Raw genomic sequence first — 21,761 nt, 5'->3', positions numbered from 1 at the left:
CTGTAATAAAACTATTATTTTCCTTTATCTTTAGTCCCTATTACTTTTTCTTAAGTCCCTGTTCATTTGTCTTGAGTCCCCTCTTTTTTCTTTTTTCTTTAATCCCTTTTCTCTTTAGTCCCTTTTTTTCTTTCGTCCCTTTTTTTCTTTAGTCCCTGTTCACGGCGCCATTCTGTGGGGCGTTTACCCACCACCCCCACAGCTTCCCAGAGTTTTCTTGAGTGCGAGCAGCAGGAAATATTAGATAGAAGGATTTATAGCGGAGAATCTTGTGGAGATAAAAAGATAGAAAATAAAGGAAAGCCTCGAGAGGGCCTGGAACCTATTCCAACGGGCCCGGACTGTCTCTGGTCCAGGGTTTTTATAGAGACGCCAAGGGGTGGAGCAAAAGACCTCCTCCCCCAGCACAGCCAAGTGCAGGCCATCTCAGACACCTGCACTCAGGCCCGTGGTCCTGATCATCCTCTATTCGGACCTGCTGGGTAAAGCCACGAGGAACCCCAGAACGGGCTCCCACAATTGTCCCAAGCCCAAACTCTGCAGGACAGGACAGGCTAGAAAAATGGGTACACTTTTGTGTGCTTCAGCCTGTGGAAGGATTCTTTCCTCTTCAGGGAGTTCTGGCCTCTGCTCTTAAAGCCTTCCGCTGATTGGGTGATGCCCACTCACAATACGGAAGGCAATCTGCTTTAAAGTGTACTGATTTTAAATGTTAATCATATGTAAAATTACTGTCAAAGAAATGTTCTAGACTAATATATGGCCAAACAACTGGGCTCCATAGCCTAGCCAAGTCGGCATAAATTAACCATTTCACTCCTTTCTCTTGCTTAGATTTATTATTATTATTTTTTTAAAAGGGGTGTGTGTGTGTATAAAATCATGTACTTGTGTAATTGTGAGTGTGAGCATGAGCACAGGTGCCAGCAGAAGCCAGAGGTGCTGGATCCCCCTGGAGCTGGAGTTACAGGGGATTGTGAGCCGTGTGATATGGATGCTAGGAATCAAACTTGAGTCCTCTGCAAGAGCAGTATGTGCTGTTGTTAACCGCTGAACCATCTCCCCAAGCCTAATTCTTCGCCTCTTTTTTATCTGCAAAGAGTTTCATAACTTAAATTGTTCTTACATTTAGGTTTTCACTCCATCTCCAGTTTGTTTTTAAATATGATACGAAGTAAAAGGCCCAACTTCATTTCTTTACATGTGGTTATCCAGTTGCCTCAGCACCACTGGTTGAAGCTTATTCTTTTTGCATTGAATGGTCATGGTGCCTATGTAGAGAATCAGCTGACTTTTAATATTAGATTCCTTAGATCCTATAGGTCTATTTTTAAAATAATTTTTGGGTTGTTTTTAGAGACAGGGTTTCTCTATGTAACAGTCCTGGCAGTCCTGGAACTCACTTTGTAGACCAGGCTGGCTTCAAACTCACAGAGATCCGCTTGCCTCTGCCTCCCGATTGCTGGGATTAAAGGCATGTGCCACCACCACCCTACTCTATAGGTCTATTCTTAAACCAGCACCACAACTATTTTTGAGTACTGTGGTTTTGTACACTGTTTTTCTTTTTCTTTTTCAAAGCAGGGTTTCTCTGTGTAGCCCTACCTGTCCTAAAACTCACTCTGTAGACCAGGCTGATCTCAAACTCATAAAGATCCACCTGTCTCTGCCTCCCGAGTGCTGGGATTAAAAGTGTGTGCCACCACCACCCAGCTCTGTACAAAGTTTTAAAATCAGAAAGTATGGGTCTTCTGACTCTTGTTCTTTTTTTTTTTTTAGCTATTTATTTATTTACTTACTTACTTTCTTAACTTACTTACTATGCATACAATGTTCTGTCTACATGTATACCTGCTATTTATTATTTATTTATTTATTTATTTATTTATTTATTTATTTATTTATTTATTTACTATGCATACAATGTTCTATCTGCATGTATACCTGCCTGCCACAAGAGGGCACCAGATCTCATTATAGATGGTTGTCAGCCACCATGTGGTTGCTGAGAACTGAACTCAGGACCTCTCTAAGAGCAGCCAGTGCTCTTAACCACTGAGCCATCCCTCCAGCCCTGACTGTTCTTTTTCAAGGTTGTTTTGGCTCCTGAAGGATCTCTGTAATTCCAATGAGATTTTTAGGACAGGGTTTTCATTTATGCAAAAAAGGTCAGTGGGGTTTGGGTAGGGATTACACAGCATCCCTAAAGAATCTATAGATTGTGTTAGTAATGCCATTTTACCATCAAACCTTCTGATCATGAACAAAGGATGTCTTATTTACTATTTACTCTCTACAACAGTGTTTTGTAGTTTTTCCATCTCATGATGTAGCCACCTCCCAAACACCCCATCTACTAATACATTACCTTGGGGGTTAGGATTTCAACATATCAAGTTGGGGGATAACATTGGACCCAATGTATGTCGGGGAATTTCCCAGGTATTTCTACTTTGTTGAGTGTCTTAAAAAACAAACAAACCACATGAGTACATGTTTGGTTTTTCTGCACCACTGCTATGACCATGGCAACCCCCACTTTGTGTTATTAGTATGGAATAGTGTGTTGACCACTGTGCTATGTTGAAACGGTCCTGCATTATTTAAACATCATTTCACTACTGTATCTGGTACTGTTACACTGCACACAGTCCCCTCCCTCCCCACTCTCCTTCACTGTCTCCCCACAGTGTCCTTAACTCTTCCAGTCATTTCTACTTTCATGGCATGTTTACATCTGTGAGGTTATGTACTCTATGAAATTAGGACCCACAAAGGAGAAGAATCATTTGATGTTGGTCTTTCTGAGGCTGGCTTAGCTGCTTTATAGGAGTTCCAGTTGCATCTCTTTTCCTGAGAAAACTATGTAACCTTGTTCTTGGTGACAGAAAAAGTCCATTGTGTAGACACACACATTTAATATCCACTCCTCCATTGTTGCACACATAGCTTGGTTCCATAACTCAGTGATTATTTATAGTGCTGCAGGAAACGCTGATGGACACATGTCTCTGTCACATTAACTTCCATACATTCTTTGGATAAATTCCAAACACATAAGCAGGCACACCCCTGCACACTTGTGTACCTCTGTGTACATGCACAAACAAAAAATTCACATTATTTTCCACACTTGAATTCTCTTATAAAAATAGAGATTTTTTGTATTTTATGTATATGAGGATTTTGCCTGCAAGTAAGTGTATATGTGCACCACATGTTGCCTGGTACTTCCAGGGGTCATAAGAGATCAGATCCTCTGAACCTGGAGTTAAAGTTATTAGCCACCATGTGGGTGCTGGGAACCGAACCTGGGTCCTCTGTAAGTGTAGCCAGTGCTCTTAGCGGTTGAACCGTCTCTCCAGCCCCTCAACATTTGAATTCTCAACCCACTTAGAGCCCATCTCTGAATCCCGTATTGAGAAATGATCCACTTTTATTTTTCTCACGGTTTGCCACTGTCTTAGTTTCTATTCTGTCGCTGTGACAGAATGCCCTAACAAAAGAGCCTTAACAGGGGGGGGGGGCGCTCACTTCAGCTCACCATCACCCAAGGTTATGGTCCATTGGTCCATGGTGGTAGAGGAGGTCACAGCTGCAGGGCTTAGGCTAGCGAGTCAACGTTGCATCTGCAGTAAAGAAGCAGAGAGGAGTGATGAGTCCAAACTGTAGCTCACTTCTCTTTCCCCACTGACACAGTCTAGGATCCCAGTCAGAGAATGGCGCCACCACAGTGGAGCCCCAGGTATGGTTATCAAGACGGTTCCCCATGGGCATGCTCGGAGGCACAGGTCCACAAGATTCTAGATTTTGGCAAGTTGACATCACTTATCACAGCTATGGAATCATTTCTTGTCACTATGTGGAGCTCTCTTCAATTAAGCTGACATATGTAAGTGAATTTATTTCAGAGCTGGGCTTTGGGTTTTTTGTTTGTTTGTTTTGAGACAGGTTTCTCTATATAGCCCTGGCTATCTTGGAACTCACTATTTAGACGAGGCTGTCTCAAACACGGAGAAATCCTTCTGCCTCTGCCTCCTGATTATTTCAGAACTTTTTTTGTTTTTAAATCCCACCTGCATGCTCCTGTTCTTATGAACTTGTTTTATGGTATGTCTTAATTTTTGGTCCAGTAAATTGCTCCCTTACACTTCTTTTTGTGGTTACTTTTGGTGACTAGCAGACCTTTCTTTTTATTTATTTGTTTGTTTATTTATATTCATGGTATTCATTAATTACACTCATGATATTAATTACATTTGTGGTATTCATTGATTACATTCGCAGTATTGATTCAATAACTGTATTTATGATATTCATTTTTTACATTAATTATATTGATTTATTACATTCATGATATTATGTCCTGATACTACTGTCCATTTATGGGCCTTTTCCATCACACAAAACAGAGATTCTGTACTTAGGAAATCATTGCTCTATATTCCTTTCTTCTCCATCTTGAGATATCGTGTAATCTTTCTGTCTCTATGAATATGTATATTCTATATATTTCATGTAATACAATTCTATAGTATTTGTCCCGTTTTGTTTTTAATGTAAAGACATTTTATGTACAACTGCAGGAGAAATAATACACTTGAGCATAAAAACAGGTTATAATTCAAGTCCAGGGTTATTTTAAACAAGTCAGTTCTTTTCATCTGCTGTACTGGCCACAGGGATTGAACATAGGTTGCCAACACTTGGCAACAGGTGCCTTCAGCCACTGAGCCATTTTGCTGGCTCCCACATGGCATCCTACCTGTTTACTTGGCTGTTTTCCTTACTAATGCAAGTCTCTAGAGCACAGGACTCATATTTACCTCTAGAGTCTCAGGTCTACACACAATAATCTAGGACTTAGGTTTGTTTAAACACTTACTAATTTGCATGTGGGTGCATGCATGGACAGATGGCATGCACGTGGAGGTGAGCATAACTTGTGCAAATGCTTTTCTCCTTTTACTATGAGGGCTCCAGAGATGGGACTCATGTTATCAGAATTGGTGTCAAACACCTGTGCCCACAGAGCCATCTTGCTGGTCCCTTAGGATATTTAATCCATTATTCACAAAGAAATAAATGAGATGGTAACTAATGATATGGTTGCAGAAGACAACTGATAAAACATATCGCTATCCCCTATGTAAGATGAGATGTGTTGTCAATAAAATCCCCAAACCAGGACGTAAACCTGACTGGGTTTCTCTTTGTGTGTTTCTCTAGGCTCCTGGGCAACAAAACACATCTCTAAAACAGATCCGGAAACTCACAGGTCAGAAGGGTTCTATCCTTATGGGTCAGCTCAAGGCTGATGACTGATCAACTGTGGACCTGCTTTAGGACTCTTTCCACTTGAAGAGGAAGAAAGTTGAAAAGGAGGGTGTGCCTGGAGAGTATGCCCATCTCTCTGACATCTTTCCTTCCAAAGTCATGCAGACAGCTCCATCCTCCATTGTTTCCTTTCCTCGGGCTTCTCTGTCCCTACATCTTCATGTAGAGCCCAAAGTATGGGAGAGGAGAATGGACAAAGATGAACCAGAGTTTGGTGCAGGAGGTCCATTACCTTTACTCCTCTACCACGGATGTGGATGTGGGATGGCCATCTTTGAAGGGAAGATGTATCAGGATCTCTGTGTCCCCCAGTGCTGTGTTCCCATTCCGGGCTTCTCATGGGTCACTTCTAGGACATGGTGAAGACAGGATAGTATGCTTTAGAAGCAAAACACACCTGGATAGGTGTGCTGTACACTCCTCAGCTTCACGATGGGTGTGACTTCATCTTTGCTCCCCTAATTGTTAAATGAAGGGGGTTCTGTTAGATGACGTCAGCAGTCACTATGCTAACAGTTTCTTTGCTCCTGTTACAGTTTCACAGTTGGAAGAAACAGAGATGAACGTCAGTGCAGCTGATCTGACACGGTAAGCAGAGTCTGTCTACAGACTGTCCTGTGACAGATACCCGTGCTGACTAGTTTCCTGTCAACTTGATATAAGCTGCCATCATTTTGGAAGGGGGAACGTTAATTGCTCCCCCAGATTGCCCTGTGGGCAAGCCTGTGGTACATTTTTATTCTTTTTTTTCTTTCTTTTTTTTCTTTTTTGTTTTTCAATGTATAACCCTGGCTGTCCTGGAACTCGCTCTGTAGACCAGACTGGCCTTGAACTCAGACATCCACCTGTCTCTGCCTACCGAGTGCTGGGATTAAAGACATTTGCCACCATGCCTGGCTGGATTTTCTTAATTGATGATTGATGTGGGTAGGTCCAGCTCACTGTGGGTGGTACCACACATGAGCTAGTGGTCTCGGGGTACAAGAAGGCATGGTGAGCAAACCATGAAAGCAAGCCAGTAAGCAGCTCCATGGCCTCTGCATCAGCTCCTGCCTCTTGGATCCATCTTGCCCTGAGTTCCTACCATGACTTCCCTCAGCAATGGATTATGACCTAGGTGTTGTAAGCTGAAACAAACCCTGTCCCCCCAAACGTTATATTCACTGGGGTTCACCACAGGAATAAAATTCCTACCCGTGACATCATCTTCATTGTGAATGCTCTACGTAAAACACCTGGCACTCTGACTTGATTTACTCTGAGAGCAACTGCCTCCTTCCTAAATTATCCTTCTATTCCTCCTGTAATGCCACTTCAATCCCACTGACATCCTCTGCTGTGTCCAGTATTTCAGGACTTCCTACCGACTGGACCCAGGAATATGTATTCTGGTCAATAGACAGGAGTCTGTGACAGATCTTCCAACATCTGGATAATGCAAGGTCAGGAAACAGAGTTACTAGGCAGGGGACAGAGAAAGAGGGGAGAGAGAGAGAGAGAGAGAGAGAGAGAGAGAGAGAGAGAGAGAGAGAGAGAGAGAGAGAGAAGGAAGGAGGTAAAGGAAAAAGTTAGTTTGAGGAGCAGTGGAGAACTATTTTGTGAGCTTTATTTATTTTATGTTTTATGTGTATGGATATTTTTCCCACAGGTAAGTATGTGCACCACATGCATACCCAGTACCCACAGAGAGCAGAAGAGGGTATAGGATCCCCTAGTACTGGAGTTACAGATGTTTGTGGCCTACCATGTGGGTGTTGGGATTCAAACTTGGGTCCCCTGGAAGAGCAGTCACTCAGTCACTGCTCTTAACTGCTGAGCTATTTCTCTAGGCCTCACTGTGTAAATATATACATATATATATATATATATATATATAAAATTTATTTGTATTTTTGTGCATGTGCGCACATAGGAGCACATCATGTATGTGGCAGTCAGAGGATAAGCCACAGGAGTCAGTTCTCTCCTTCCAACATGTGAGTCTTAGGACTCAAACTCAGGCCAAGCCAAGCACAGGTGTGTGTGTGTGTGTGTGTGTGTGTGTGTGTGTGTGTGTGTGTGTGTGTGTGTGATGTGTAAAACTTGGGTGTCATTTCTGGGAGCCATCCACCTTGTGTTGTGAGGTAGAGTCACTCCCTGGGACTCACTGATTATTCTTGGCTGTCCAGTGAGGCCCAGGGCATCTACTTGTCTCTGCTTGCCCGGCACTGGGGCACTGTGTTCTTTTCTTTTCCTGTGGGCTCTAGGGAGGGAACTCAGCTTCTCTATTGGTATAGCATGTACGCTACTGACAGACTCATCTCCTCTGCTCTTGGTGGAGGAATTCTTTACCTAAATGATTGATGTTTGTGAATGCAACCCCTCTTTTCCCTCCTCTCTCCCTTAGACCAGAAATATTTTGGGTTTGAAATAGCCGCTCCCTTCCTTCTCTCTAATTTCCCTCCTGATTCCAAAGAAAATGAAAACATTTCTCTTTGTTTCTCAGATCAACACTTATGGAGCTGAATGTTTCAGAATCCCGAGATGTGACTTCTTCCTCCGTCTCTGACGCTGTGCTTCAGGAGGCTGTCCCACCCAGCTGTCACTGTACAAAGGGAAAGCCTTCTACTGACTACAGCATGTCCTCTGCATCATCCAACAACAGCTCGAGCCTGTCTTATCTTCCAATGTTTCATGAAGGAACAGCTTGGCAATTGCAGAGCGATAGTGGACCTGTTTCCTCCCAGAAGGAACCATCTATGCCCAGGAGCCCTGGCACAGCCCTGCCTACTTCTCAGCTGACAGATCCTGAGAAATCAGCTCTTTCTCCGAATTTGGCACTTCTTCCTCCCTTACAAGCTCAAACTTCCTTCATTAGCTCTATTTTAGAATCCTTAGATCCTTGTGAGCAAGAGAAAACAAAAGATAAGGGAGAGACTCATTTTCAATCAAATCATGGGTCAGATTCTGATTTGGATGAGAGTCCAGGACCCCTGGTATGGGCTCCACTCCAGCTCTCTCCTTTGATCAGAGGAGAACTGGAAGGACATATGTCTCAGAAGGTTTCTACTTTGCAACAAGAAGTGGTGCCTCTGCCCGTGAAGAAATCCTGGAACATACTCAATCATTTGATGGATGTACAAGGAGTCCCTGAAGAAGAGCTCCCGGAAACTCAGTTACCTACACTCATTCCTCAGAGTGCTGAGCAAAATACCAACACATCTCCAGATCCTCCATCATTTCATCTCCACATGAACATTGGGGTGAATTCTGAAGTCCATAGGACGGAAGCAATCATTTCACAGCCATTTCCCTCAAACAGGCAGTCACAACCCCAGGATGACCGCCAAGAACCTAGATATAATCCTTTAGTTATATCACCAGGCACTCCATCTCCCAGAAATTTAGAGGTTAACATAATTCAGGAAGAACAAGCATTAGTGAAAAAGGATTCAAAGCATGTGTTAGAGCTGAATATAGAGCAGAGGGTGATAGGTCTGCCAGAAAAAAGGGTACAGACACAAAAGGCACAACTAACTAATGTGGAGCTGACACCCAAGATACCACCTTCAGCCACTGACAGCATAAAGGTCACTCCACTGGCCTTGCTTCAGGTTATGGACTTAATGGGAATAAACCCAGAACCACAGTCGGTGGTGATAGACTCTGTGGGGTTTTCCCCACAGCCACCAAATCAAACAGAAACAGTGAGTATAACTCCTCAGCCACTGAATGAAGTAATTGAACCAATAGAAGTAACCCATCATCAGGATCAAACCACGGGATTAAAGAGCATGGTCTCAAGACGGAGTCAAGTCACAGATGACATGAAGGTAACTCCTGTGGCATTGTTTCATGTCACAGATTCCATGAGGATGATTCACAAATTAAGTCCACATGGCATAGAAGCAGTAGGAATAGACCCAGAGCCACAATACCAAGTCATGGAATCAGTGAAGACAGATACACTGCATAACTATCAAGCCATAAGACCAGGAAGTATGAGTCGAGGGCCACAGCAGACGCTTGTGGAAGCTGTGGAAATGATTCCCCAGCCTCAGCATAAAGACATGGGAACACTGACCATGACCTTGGGGTCACAGAATCAAGCCACAAAACACATCAGGATTGCTCCAAGTCCAGTACATCAAAATGCAATGGAAATTAGCTCAAGTGCACTGCCTGAAGCCACTGAAGATACAAAAGTGTCTCCAGTGGCAAAACAAGCCATGGATTTCATGCAGATGATTCCACTAGGACAGCCACACATTACTAAATCTAGGGCTTTGATCCAAGGCTCACAGCCTCCAGCTGAAAATTTGACCCCAGTGTCAGCTCAACCAGTTGTTCCAACTACTACTGTCCCAGTAGGAACTGTAGAATCTAGAAGCATACCTCCACAGCCACCATCTAAAGTCCTGGAACCATCAGGAATGACTGATGACCTACTACTGTCAGATCAGTCCCTGCATGCTCTAAAGGTGACGCCACTAGTCCAGGCATCTCCGACAGGAATGATCACACCACTACAAATTGTAGAGCCTCAATTCAAAGAGGCTCTGGAATTGCCTTCTGGGTTACAGGGTCAAGTTGGAGACTCCGTGGGGACTATGCCACAATCTCCAGGCACAGAGTGTGTGTCACTGACTCCAGGACTGTCTCATCAGGTCACAGACCCTTCAGAGTTCACCCCATGGCACCAAGACTTAAACTGTTCAGAGGTGAGCCCAAGGCAAAGTCACAACATGACAGAAACTATGGGGTTGAACTGGCCACAAGTGAAGGATCCTATGGAGACACCACAGTCACATCATCAAAGAATGGAATCCAGGAGAACAATCCCAGCACCACCAGATCAAGGTGCAGTACCTATAGGAGGGGGCCAAAAGCATCAAGCTCCAGAAGCTGAAGTAGGGCCAGTCATACCACTGCTTCAGGAAATGGAATATTTGGGGGGGAGCACAATCCCACAGTCTAAGGTTAGGGATTCAGTGGACTCACCCCCAGAACTACAGAATGTAAAATCTGAGCACCTAATCCTAGATCCAAGATTGCAAAGTATGAAATCTGTGGACATAACCACAGATTTAGTCCCAGAAATGGAAAAATATGGACCACCAACCTCAACAGTGGTATGTATAGATTTGGCCCCAGAACTGCATCAGCAGAATATGCAATATGAGGAATTAACCCCCATACCACAACTGCAAAGTGAGACATCTGTGCCATCGGCCCCTGAGTCTCAGTTTCAAGATGTGAAATCTGGCCAGCTGACAACTGAACCCGAACTCCAAAATAAAAAGTCTGCTGAGCTGACTCCATGTCCACAGAAGCACAGTAATGTATCAGTGCATTTGATTTCCGATTCTCAGTCTCAAGGTATGGAAGAAGCTCTTTCAGCCATATCACAGGAGATACAAGGAGATATAAAATTGGTGGAGTTGACTCCAAGACCATCACTTGAAGATATAAAATCTGTGAACTTGGCCCCAGAACCATGTTCACAAAGCACCAGCTCTGATAAAATAGCCTCTGTACCACTGCTTGAGGATACAAAGACTCCATTTGTAGAAGGTAGGAGTCTACTTCCTGAGGCACAGGTGGAGAGTATGGAAGTTGGTGAACTGATCCCAAGCACACACTTTTATGCAACAAAATCTTTAGAAGAGACCCCCAAACCAAGTTATCATTTCCTAGAACCTGAAGGACCGACCCTACAGCATCCAGCCTCAGAAGTAAGGGTGACCTCTGACCCTTGCCGGCAGGTGGAAGAATCAGCTCCGTTGCCACAATCATCATTAGGGATGAGTCCAGCACCATTGAGCCAGACCTCAGAATCTGTGGAGATGAGCTCACCACCACTCCAAGAGACTCTTGAACCTGGGACCCAAGTTGTAAAAGAGATGGAAGAGACTTCAGAAACAGGAAGTGCAGTTAAAGATACTCTGGATTTTCTACTAGATTCAGAAGTGCAAACTATGACCTCAGGAGTGATGGCCCCAGAGCCACAGCCCCCAGATGTGAAGTTTGTTCAGGTGACTCTAGACCCGTTTGCAGAAGTTACTAACCCATCGGAAAGAACTCTGAAACCAGAAGATGAAGACACAGAGACCTTCAGATTGACATTCTCTAAAGCTGATGATACCCAGGGAACCATCACAGACCTATATTCAGAAGTGAGATCTCTAGAGTTTAGTCTAGAACCAGGAGTGCAAGGTGAGAAATCAGAGTCCTTTGCCCAGAATTTGAAGTCTGCAGAAGTAATCACTGAACCACCTCTACAAGTTGTAGAACCTGCAGGACTAACTACAGGACCCAAACCACATATTAAAGATGTGATCCCAAGGCCACAGGTCCAGAAAGTAAAGTCTAGGCAAATGGATAGAGAATCACAATTGCAAAATGAGAACTCTGTAAATGTAATACAACCTTCATCTGCAGGAGAGGTAGATCCTGAAAAGACAAAACCAGAGCCACGACTACAAAGTTTATCACCGAAGGAATGGTTTGAAGGGACACAGTCCCCAAATGTGAAATCTGTGGATTTAAATCTAGGCCCACAGCAGCTAAGTGTCAAATCGAAGTTGATTCCAGGGCCCAAATTGCAAAGTGTCCAGTTTCCAATGTTATATCAAGGACTACTTCTTCAAGGGGAAAACCCAGTAAATTTCATCTCAGGCCCCCCACATTATGGTGTGAAATCTGATGATGAAATACCATGTTCTCTGGGGCCAGAAACCAGATCATCAGATTTTATCCTGGGGCCAAAGCTTCCAGAACCACAGCCACAACCACAACCACAACCTGGGAAGTCGGTAGACGTAAACATAAGACCATGCTTACATCATGTGAGATTCTCTGATGAGATCCCAGAGGCCAAGCACCAAGGTTTCAAATGTGTACAGTTCATGCCAGGAGTTCAGATACAAGACAGGAAGCCTCAGGCATTGATGCCAGAATCGTTTTTGCCATTAAGCCAAGAGACACAGGTTGAAGATAAGAAGCTTGTGTTGCCTCCAGAACTATCAGAGTTTTGCAGCATGAAACGCCCAATCCCAGCCTCTGAACTGCAACATCCAAGAGTGATAGCTAAGCAGGTCAATCCAGGACTGTGGCACCAAGATACCAAATTTTCTGAGTTGGCTTCTAGGAGGAAATATCAAAGAGTCAAATTTGGGGAGCAAACCCCAGGATCATTGTCTCATGGTATGAGTCCTATGGCTCCAGAGTTAGGGATACATGATCCCAAATCAGCAAAGGTGACTCCAGGCCTACAAGATACAAGGCAGGTGAGTTTTAATTCAGGGCCATGGCTGCAAGATGTCAAATTTTTTGATGTAATTCCAGGAACTCACCCTCAAGGTGTGAAGACTTCAGAGTTAAACTCAGGGTCACAGTTAGAGTGTATACAAATATTTGAGTTGATTACACAGCCAGAGAGGCAAGGGATGAAGCCAGAGTTAATAGTACAGGAGCCAGCCTTTAAAGATATAAAATATGTCACAAAGAATCTAGTACCAAACTTTGAAGGCAAAATGTCTTATAAACTAGCATCTGAACCACAGATACCAAATGCAGAATCAAAGAAATTGACTCCTGGGAAACACTTAGCAGGTGCAGATCATTCTGGGTTGATCAGAAGAGCACAGTCACAAGGTGTAGAATCTTCTACATCGATCCACAGACAGCATTTGGGACATATAAAACCAGTAGAGAAGATCACAGCCTCAAGGCAAGAAGAGTTAACACCAGGGCCACATTTGGACGACGTCAAATCTATGGAGTTAAGGTCAAAGTCAGAGCTGGGGAAAATCATATCTATGCTGGCAACCCCGGGGAAACAAGCAGGAGATAAGGACATGAGGAGCTGCCTCCGGGCTCCACCTTGAAAGGTTTAAAATCTGAGTTACCACCTTCAGAACCACAGTTAGAAGACAGGAAATCTGCAGTTTTAACTCTAGGACAATGTCTAGAGAGGATAAAATCTACAGTGATATCCCCAAGTAGTTCCCAGTCAGATGGTATGAAATCTGTGAAGTTGATCCCAGGTTCAAGAATTCAGGATTTGAAAACTGTGGGGTGGGTTGAACCAAAGAAGCAAGGGAAGAGTCCCGGGACTTTTGCACCAGGGATGCTGTTTCAAGATAAGCCTATGGAGGTGTTGCAAGAGCCTCATCAACACAATGTAAAAGCCAAGGAACTGACTTCACGGCCACAAACACAAGATAGCAAACATGATTGTCTCATGTCTGAAGCAGCAAAGTCTAAAACCTGTGAATAAAGCCAAAACACAACGATCCAAGGAGTAAGATTCATGGATTTAGTCTCTACACAACAGTATCAAGGGAGGGCACCCATGGATTTAACTCTTGAGGCTGGACAGGATGAAGACATAAGCTCATCAGGGTGGAAAGGTGGGATGTTCAACCAGCTCAACAAACAGTTGGAGTCAGAAGATATGCTCTCTATGGGGTCAGATCAGGAACCCAAACCTGCAGGTAGTAAACCCATAGAGCTCAGCTCTAAACTACAATGTAAAGATGCACCCTCATTTGAATTGGCTCCTGAACCAGTTGTTCATAATGTAAAAGCTCAAGAGGTCCAATATGGGCCACAGGTACTAAGTGTGAAACCTTGTCCATTGACCCCAGAATCAGAGGTGTACCAAGTGAAAGCCTTGGAGCCAATGTTAGAGCCACTGCTTCAGGATGGGAGAACTGTGGCACTAAATACAGAACCACAAAGTGCAAGTACAAAATCTGTTCAGTGGATACCAGTATCTGAGTTTCAAAGGGAGAAATGTATAGGGTCAAACTTTAGGTTACAGTCTCAAAGTGCCAGCCCTACAGAATGGAAGCCGTCTACACAACGGAGAGGTGGGAGGTCATCTGATTTGACTGTCAGGTCAATAATTCAAGGAGAAAAATCCGGAGAGTCTCATCTTGAGTCACAGTTACAGCAAGTAAAAAACTCTCCGTTAGCACTAGGGCTGCAGAAAACCAAAACTTTTAACTTAACTTCCAAGCCACAGCCTCAAGGGATCAAAACTGATCAGCTAAACAAAGAGACACAGGTAGAAAGTATAAGATCCATCCAATGGGGCTGGAGAGATGGCTCAGTGGTTAAGAGCACCGACTGCTCTCCCAGAGGTCCTGAGTTCAATTCCCAGCAACCACATGGTGGCTCACAACCACCTGTAATGAGATCTGGTGCCCTCTTCTGGCCTGCAGGGACATATGCAGACAGAACACTGTATACATGATAAATAAATAAATCTAAAAAAAAAAAAAAAAAAAAGATCCATCCAATGGATACTAAGACCTGAATTCCACGGTGTGACATTTTTACGATTAAATAGTGGGTCACCATCTCCAGATGTCAAATCTACAGAACAGAAGCCATCCATACAACTGGAAGGTGGGAAGACATCAGAGATGGCTCTAGGGCCAAAACCTCAAGGAAAAAAAATCCGTGGATTTTAACCTTGGGCCACAAGTACAGTGTGTGAAGACCCCTAAGTTGTCCCCAGGACCAGAGCTACAAGAAGGGGAAAACATCACATCAACCTCAGAGCTACAGTCTCAGTGTGGAAAAACTGTGGCATTACATCAGGGACCACCGCTTGAAAATACAAAATCTGTTCTTTGGATACCACTGTCTGACTGTCAAGTTAATAAATCTACACTGAATCTTAGGTTACCACCTCAAGATGTCACAGCTAAAGAGTTAAAACCCTCAGTACAACTAGATGTGAAGACATCCGATGAGTTGACTACAAGGCCGAAGTCACAAGGTAAACAACCTTCAGGGTCAACCCAGGAACATCAGCCTCAGAGGTCCAAAACTATTGATTTTAATTCTGAGCAAAAGTTTAGAAATACAAAAGCATGTGACCCAACCTTAAGGTCAAAGATCAATAATATAAAATTGACATTCAAACCCAGGTTTTGCTTAGAAGACAGGAGCTCTCTTGTATTGAACCCTGGAATACAGCCTCAATTCCTTAGGGTCATCCTCAAGACAAAGCCTCAAACTGAGACACCTTTAGTGTTTAAACAAGAGTCACAGTCCTCAGAAGTAAAATATGGGGCAATAAGCCAAAGGCCACAAGCACAAAACAATGTAGAGTTGAAATGTGGAAAATCTTCTGAGTTGGCACTTCAGACAAAGCCTCAAAGTATGAAATCTCAGAACAGCTCTAGGCCCCAGTTTCGACATGCAAACTGTTCTGACTTGACACCTGAAATAGAGTCCTAAAATATGAAATGTACTAAGTTAAGTCACAGCTCACAGTTGAAAGGTAAACCATGTATTGGTTAGTTACGGGTACCAAAACTCGACCTGTCAAACTAGACTGTAAACCTGGGCCACAGTGGCAAGATATAAATCTAACTCATTTCTGAGGACAAAGCCTCAAGAAATGGAAATGGAAGACTGGGAATCAGGCCCAGTTTCCTGCCTTAATGAAGCCGGAGTCTTCTCTCAAGATACTTTACAATAGGGAAGACGCTGTTTCCAGTGATCAGAGTAAAGACTCACAGAGTGAATCACCGACAAGGCCTCCTGACTCTCACCACTCCCTCAAAGCAAGTTGTCCTTCCCAGGCCAAGAGGGATATCTCAGAACAGCTCCATCTGCTAAAAGATCTACAGCTAAAAATAGCAGCAAAACTCTTAGAGAGTCAAGTACCCCACAATGTCCCTCCTCCTTTCTCATCAGGTCTTGTCCTGAAATATCCCATCTGCTTGCAGTGTGGCCGATGTTCAGGAATTAGTTGCTGTTATAAGTTACAGTCTGCTTTTGGTCCATATCTTCTCATCTACCCACAGATCCACCTTTTAAGCACCCCTGAAGGCCATGGTGAGATTCGGCTGCATCTTGGCTTTAGACTGAGAACTGGGAAAAGACCTCAAGTCTCAAAGCATCGTGGAAGAAAAAGAGCAGATGCATGGAAGAGCACTACATCACCATCACGAAGGAAAGCTAAAATCTATCCTCCAGCTTCCAAGAGTCCAACCACTCCAAGAGATTTCCAGGCCTGATCTTTCCAGGCTCCAGCTTCTGTCCAAGTGCACATTAGAAAAAAGCAATTGGAAAGCCATGGTGTGGTCGGCAAGACAGATGCCGAAGACTCTGAGCACCGTGAATTCCGTCAGGTTCACTCTGTATCCGAGAATGGCTTTGAAAGTGATCAGGAAGAAAAATGGTCGAAATCAAGCCTCAAACAGACCTTTGGCTTAAAATATCCAGTGAAGGAAACTATCAAGGGACTTAAAACACAAAACACAAAGCTCTACAAAAATAGTGGAACCCCAGAAGAGAGTCCTTTTAGAATAATGTGTCCATCAAGAAGCAAGAGTGTTGAAACCGTTCAAACAAGCACTGTTTCTTCGAAGAGACAAGCTAAGAAATCCTCCCAGTCCACATTATTCCAGCTGCTTTTCCAGGGCCTAAGGCAATGCAGGGAGGAGGGTCTTGGACCTGCCTCAACTGAATATACCAGGGTCTGCTGACTCCCTATGAGAGACCTTGCCTTGGAAGAGGTGGGAATGGGGAATGGATTGGGTAGAAGGCCTGGGGGGGCGGGAGGAGAGAGGGATCTGTAGTTGCTATATAAAATGAATAGAAAACTTTTTAATAAAAAAAATTGTGGCTTTTACAGAAGCCTGAGGACAGGACAAGGCCAGACAATTTGTGGTCAACCAAATACTTGCACCCCAAACAAAAAGCCAAGGATTATTGTTTAGCAGGGGATAGCAAAGGAGCCAGCACACCAGTTGCCCAGCAAAGGTCAGCAGGTGTGAACCCTAAGCAAGAAGACAGATTGTAGGGAACTGGTTGTTGGAATTCCTGGCCACTCCCCAGCTAAGTGACTGCACACATGCATATCAGTAGCCGAGTAAGGGGCCTTGCACCCTACGAAGTCCCAACGCAGTGTGAGCATGAATGTGCAGGTGAATCCTTAAGAAGCCAGTACAGGCTCCTCCTCTTCCTCTTCTTCATCTTCTCCCCCCATCTCTCTCGCTGCACATCTTCCACAGGCCTGGTCACATTGTTTCCTGTCTCCCCCTTTTAAATAAAACTCTTACTGGCTTTTGTCATGCCTTGTGGCTGTTCTTGTATGGCTGTTCTTGTAACAGGGCGCTGACTCCACCGCATTAGAGCTAACATTGGCTGCGTGATGAAGCAAGCCCTCCAGGCGCTCTGTGCCCGGGAACTTGTGCCGAGGTTTTGCTCCATCTACGACTGCTCATTTTTTTTCCTTTGCCTGGCCCAGGACTGCTCTGCACAACCCTGCCTCTCCAATTGGTGAGTGTGTCCTTGCACTCACTCCCTGGCCATTGTCCCAGGTACATCCTGAGATATAGTTCTAGCTGCCGAACCCCGGAGGTCCTCGGGCTGCATAAACTCCGGCCCTTACCTCCATCTTGAAGGGCGAGGTAACTTGTGCTGATTCACAGATCCTTCTCCAACCTCAGGGATACCCAGGACTAGAGTCTGATCCTGTTTCTTTATTTCAATTTTTTTATTTTTTATTTCTCTCAGCTGCAGTCATAGGACATAAGGCTTCCTCCTCTTGGTCTCACTCCTCCTCTGAGAAATGCCTTAAATATACCAATAAATATGGCCACACAATGACTGCTTGGACCCCGATATTTCACGTGAATTATCCACCTTCTGCCAGCAAATGGGCAAATGAAAAGTTACCTTATCCCCAAGCTTTCTACCTATGCTCTGACCCCTCCTCCTTCCCCATTTCTGATTCTGTGCCACATGCAACCACTTCTGCTGTCTGACTTCTGCTCTGCTCTCCGGTATCGGGTGGGCTCTCCAGTGTCAGGGGGCCACTTCTGCCCAACTCTGGCTCTCACCTTAACTCCTCCCACTCTCTTCCTCTCACACTCTCAAGCTGCTCTGAGAAGCACAGACAGGTCTGGAAGCAGGCGAGGACACATGCAAATGAGTTCACATCACATTGGGAGTGTAAAGCCCAGTTTACAACCTGCCTCCCGGCGGGTCTTCCTTTGGCTTCCCTCAAACAAGTAATCCATCAAAATCTAAAAAAAAAAACAAAAAACAAAACATAATTCAAGAAACAGAATAAAACCTGTCTTGGCCGGGCGGTGGTGGCGCACGCCTTTAATCCCAGCACTCAGGAGGCAGAGGCAGGCGGATCTCTGTGAGTTCAAGGCCAGCCTGGGCTACTAAGTGAGTTCCAGGAAAGGTGCAAAGCTACACAGAGAAAACCTGTCTCGGGAAAAAAAAAAAAAAAAAAAAAACCAACCTGTCTCATGTCTCCCAGAGCTTCCTGGCATCAGGGCTAACTTAAGCATCTGGAGAGGAGGCCCCTGACCCCAAAGGCAGAGTCTCAGCTGTGGCATTTTAAGGTACCATGGGAGAGATGAGAAAGCCCGTGAACAGGATTGCCAAACGCTGGCACATACTATTCACGTGGCTGCATAGAGGCTTCCTAGTCCCTGTTTTAAATGTGTGGTAAAAAAAAAAAAAAAAGGCCAGGCAGGCTAGTGCGTGCCCTGTGGGGGGCCATCAGTTGAGCCTTGTTCGAAGTGGCACCAAGAGGAACACTAGTGAGCTGATGGCCTTCGTGCACCTCGTGGCATGGGAGCATCAGACCAAAACCTCTTAGGCGTGGCCATGGGCTCACAGGGAACCTGAGATAGCCATTACAGCATGGGGCGATCCATTCCTTCCTCTTGGACACTGAGCCACTTACTCAGTCCTGAGGGAGTTTTTGGGGTCCCACCTCTCCTTCTCATTTCCCTAATGTTGGGCTAGGGAGACAACCTTACCCACCTCACCAGACCCCACCACTTAACTGCATTTTCAAGGGTCTTCCTCTCACCCAGAGATTTTCAGTTGTGCCAACCTGCCCTATGCCCCTAATGGGAAGAGATTTTCTAGCTAAGAAAGGAGCTTTATTTCACTTGCTCCCCATTTGCCTCATTCCATACCTGTCAGCAGGGCCTCCTCATGCACAGTGACATAGACAGGGCCTCTCTCTCTCTCTCTCTCTCTCTCTCTCTCTCTCTCTCTCTCTCTCTCTCTCTCTCCCTCTCTCCTCTCTCTAAGTTCTAGAGGACACCAGGATGCACTGCCTTGCCACCAGTTCCAGAACAATGAGGTCCAACCCACAAGCTTTTCCTTCCTGGTTCCCTCTAATTAACTACTGGGCTAATTGTTACAGGGCCACCATAGAGCTGGAGGACGAGAACCACCAGATATATCCAGGCAGTAAGGAACAGTAACAGTCAAAGGGTATTTACACCCCAGACTCAAAAGGGTTTGGACTCTGCAAAGAAACAGACTTTAATATAACAATCCATTACTGTTAAATGCCCTCAGCAATCGATCACCTGTGTCTCCTGGATGCTAAACTAATAAAGGAAATAGGTGCCTTAAAATCTGTCTCAGATGGGCTGGAAAGATGGCTCAGAGGTTAAGAGCACTGACTGCTCTTCCAGAGGTCCTGAGTTCAATTCCCAGCAACCACATGGTGGCTCAGAACCATCTGTAATGAGATCTGGCGCCCTCCTCTGTATACATAATAAATAAATAAATCTTAGAAAAAAAAAAAGAAATTAAAGATGCTATTGTATGAATCGTTTCTTGAAAAAAAAATCTGTCTCAGATAAGGCATACCTCAGGTAAAAATTAAAAGCATGTTCCAAATCTCTCTCTATCTCCCTCTCTCTTTCTCTCTCTCTCACTAACACCAACCAATATCCAATATAGCAGAGTACTAAATATTGTAGCATCATGGCCACCAGCTTAAGATTTTAAATTTCCCATGGATGCTTCTTAATATGTTTAAAAATTCTTCTGAGCTCCAGAGAATCCACCTGGACAGGTCAGCAAGCTCCGGAGCCAGCTTGAATCCACCTGGACAGCACCTTGCCAGACAATTCCAAAGCAGCAGAGGACAATCCATTACCCCCAGGACGGCTGGCTACTTCAGAAGCTCCCTACCCCCCAAGAGTTAACCGACGCCCACCAAGTCAGCTGGAAGCAGTTCTCGGGAGACACAGCACCCCTATTTCTGTTCACCCACCATTTTTTATAACAAGCAAAGAGCTTGGAATGTTGGAATTCCTGGCTAAATGACTGCCCATGCAGTTCAGTAGCCAAGTAAGGGGCCTTATGTCCTACGTAATCTGTGTGCTGTGTGATCACGTAATTTGTGCACAGTGTGATCATGCAATCTATGTGCATGCATGGCTTAGCTCCGTAAGTCCATGCGCATGTGCAGGAGAGTCCTTAAGACACCGGTCACAGACTCCTCCTCCCTCCTCTCTCTCTGCATGTGTCTTCCACAGGCCTGAGCACCCTTTTCTGTCTTCTTCCCCTAATCTATTAAGAATGGGTTCTGTCATACCTCGTGACTTTTCTCGCATGGTAACAGCGCTGCTAACATTGCACTGCCACCACTTTTAAAACCAACCATCCCTGCTCCTTGTAAGTCACCACTCACCCACGCTCTTGTTAGTGACCCCAATACAAAACTCATTGGTTCATCAAATTGGACATTGGTTTCAAAATGAGGGGACTATTGAGGGTCTGGACTCCCATAGTCCCGATACCTGACTCCACGAACAGATTTAAATGTTTAGGTACTCGGCGGGGGTGGGGGGTGGGGGTGGGGTGGATGGGGTGGGTGGGGTGGGTGGGGGATATGGGACTGATAAGTAAGGTTTGGAGCATATCCAGGGAGAGAGGTATGGCTTCACAGAGGGTTGCCCAGTTAGAGGCTCGACTCTTCCAGAGGTACGATTTTGGGAGACTTCTGGAGTATCAGCTACAATCAGTCTTCACTGAAGGATGCTGCAGATCCCAGGGCCACCAACTGCCCCCCTCCCATTTGGAACGGCGAGTAGCCATGAATTACCCCCACCCCAAACTGTCAGAATGAGTCTGAAGAGAAACAGCTTCTGGGGGTTGGGGATTTAGCTCAGTGGTAGAGCGCTTGCCTAGAAAGCACAAGGCCCTGGGTTAGGTCCTCAGCTCTGGGAGGTGTGCGTTGGGGGGGCGGGGGCGAGAAACATCCTCTGATAGAAGTTACAGGGCACAGGCTTAAGACAGAAGGCATTCCGGTCAGTTTACAGGCTTAGATAAGGAAACAACAGACTATCTTAATCCCATAAGGCCTCTTAAAAAATGTAAGGAAAGATTAAGGAGACCCCTAAAAGCTGCCAACCTTATGAAATTGACTTACCATCAGACTATGATAAGTGGCACAGATTCTAACCCCTCCCTTCTAGGGAGAAACCTGCTGTTACTTCATTCGGGGTCTTACAAAGAGATCACCACACTACAAGACCTCCTAAGAGTGTAAACTAGAGCTAATGAAGTTCACTAAGTTCTCCATAGTAGCAGCAGCATCCTGCTACAAACAGCCTTTTTTGCTAAAACTACTGGAATCTAAGGGC

At 44.8% G+C, this 21,761-nt stretch overlaps 2 protein-coding genes across 2 annotated transcripts in view; one reads left to right on the top strand and one right to left on the bottom strand.

Annotated features, from left to right (window-relative positions):
- Window positions 1–21,761, top strand: part of LOC143270253 (uncharacterized) — a 38,432-nt gene that overhangs the window by 10,037 nt on the left and 6,634 nt on the right. Inside the window, exons 2-4 of the mRNA XM_076559510.1 lie at window positions 5,230–5,278; window positions 5,874–5,925; window positions 7,823–20,463. Of these exons, the coding sequence (XP_076415625.1) occupies window positions 5,230–5,278; window positions 5,874–5,925; window positions 7,823–13,205 (5,484 nt within the window). The 3' untranslated portion in view covers window positions 13,206–20,463. The remainder of the gene's footprint in view (window positions 1–5,229; window positions 5,279–5,873; window positions 5,926–7,822; window positions 20,464–21,761) is intronic.
- LOC143270263 (putative Polycomb group protein ASXL2) overlaps window positions 17,824–21,761 on the bottom strand; it is a 29,587-nt gene continuing 25,649 nt past the window's right edge. The window contains exon 4 of the mRNA XM_076559558.1: window positions 17,824–18,374. Coding sequence (XP_076415673.1) covers window positions 18,288–18,374 — 87 coding nt within the window. The 3' untranslated portion in view covers window positions 17,824–18,287. The remainder of the gene's footprint in view (window positions 18,375–21,761) is intronic.

Source organism: Peromyscus maniculatus, chromosome 22 (assembly GCF_049852395.1).
Source record: "Peromyscus maniculatus bairdii isolate BWxNUB_F1_BW_parent chromosome 22, HU_Pman_BW_mat_3.1, whole genome shotgun sequence".
Classification (NCBI taxonomy): domain Eukaryota; kingdom Metazoa; phylum Chordata; class Mammalia; order Rodentia; family Cricetidae; genus Peromyscus; species Peromyscus maniculatus.
Note: the sequence above shows the minus strand (reverse complement) of the source record. Positions and strands in the feature narration are given on the sequence as shown.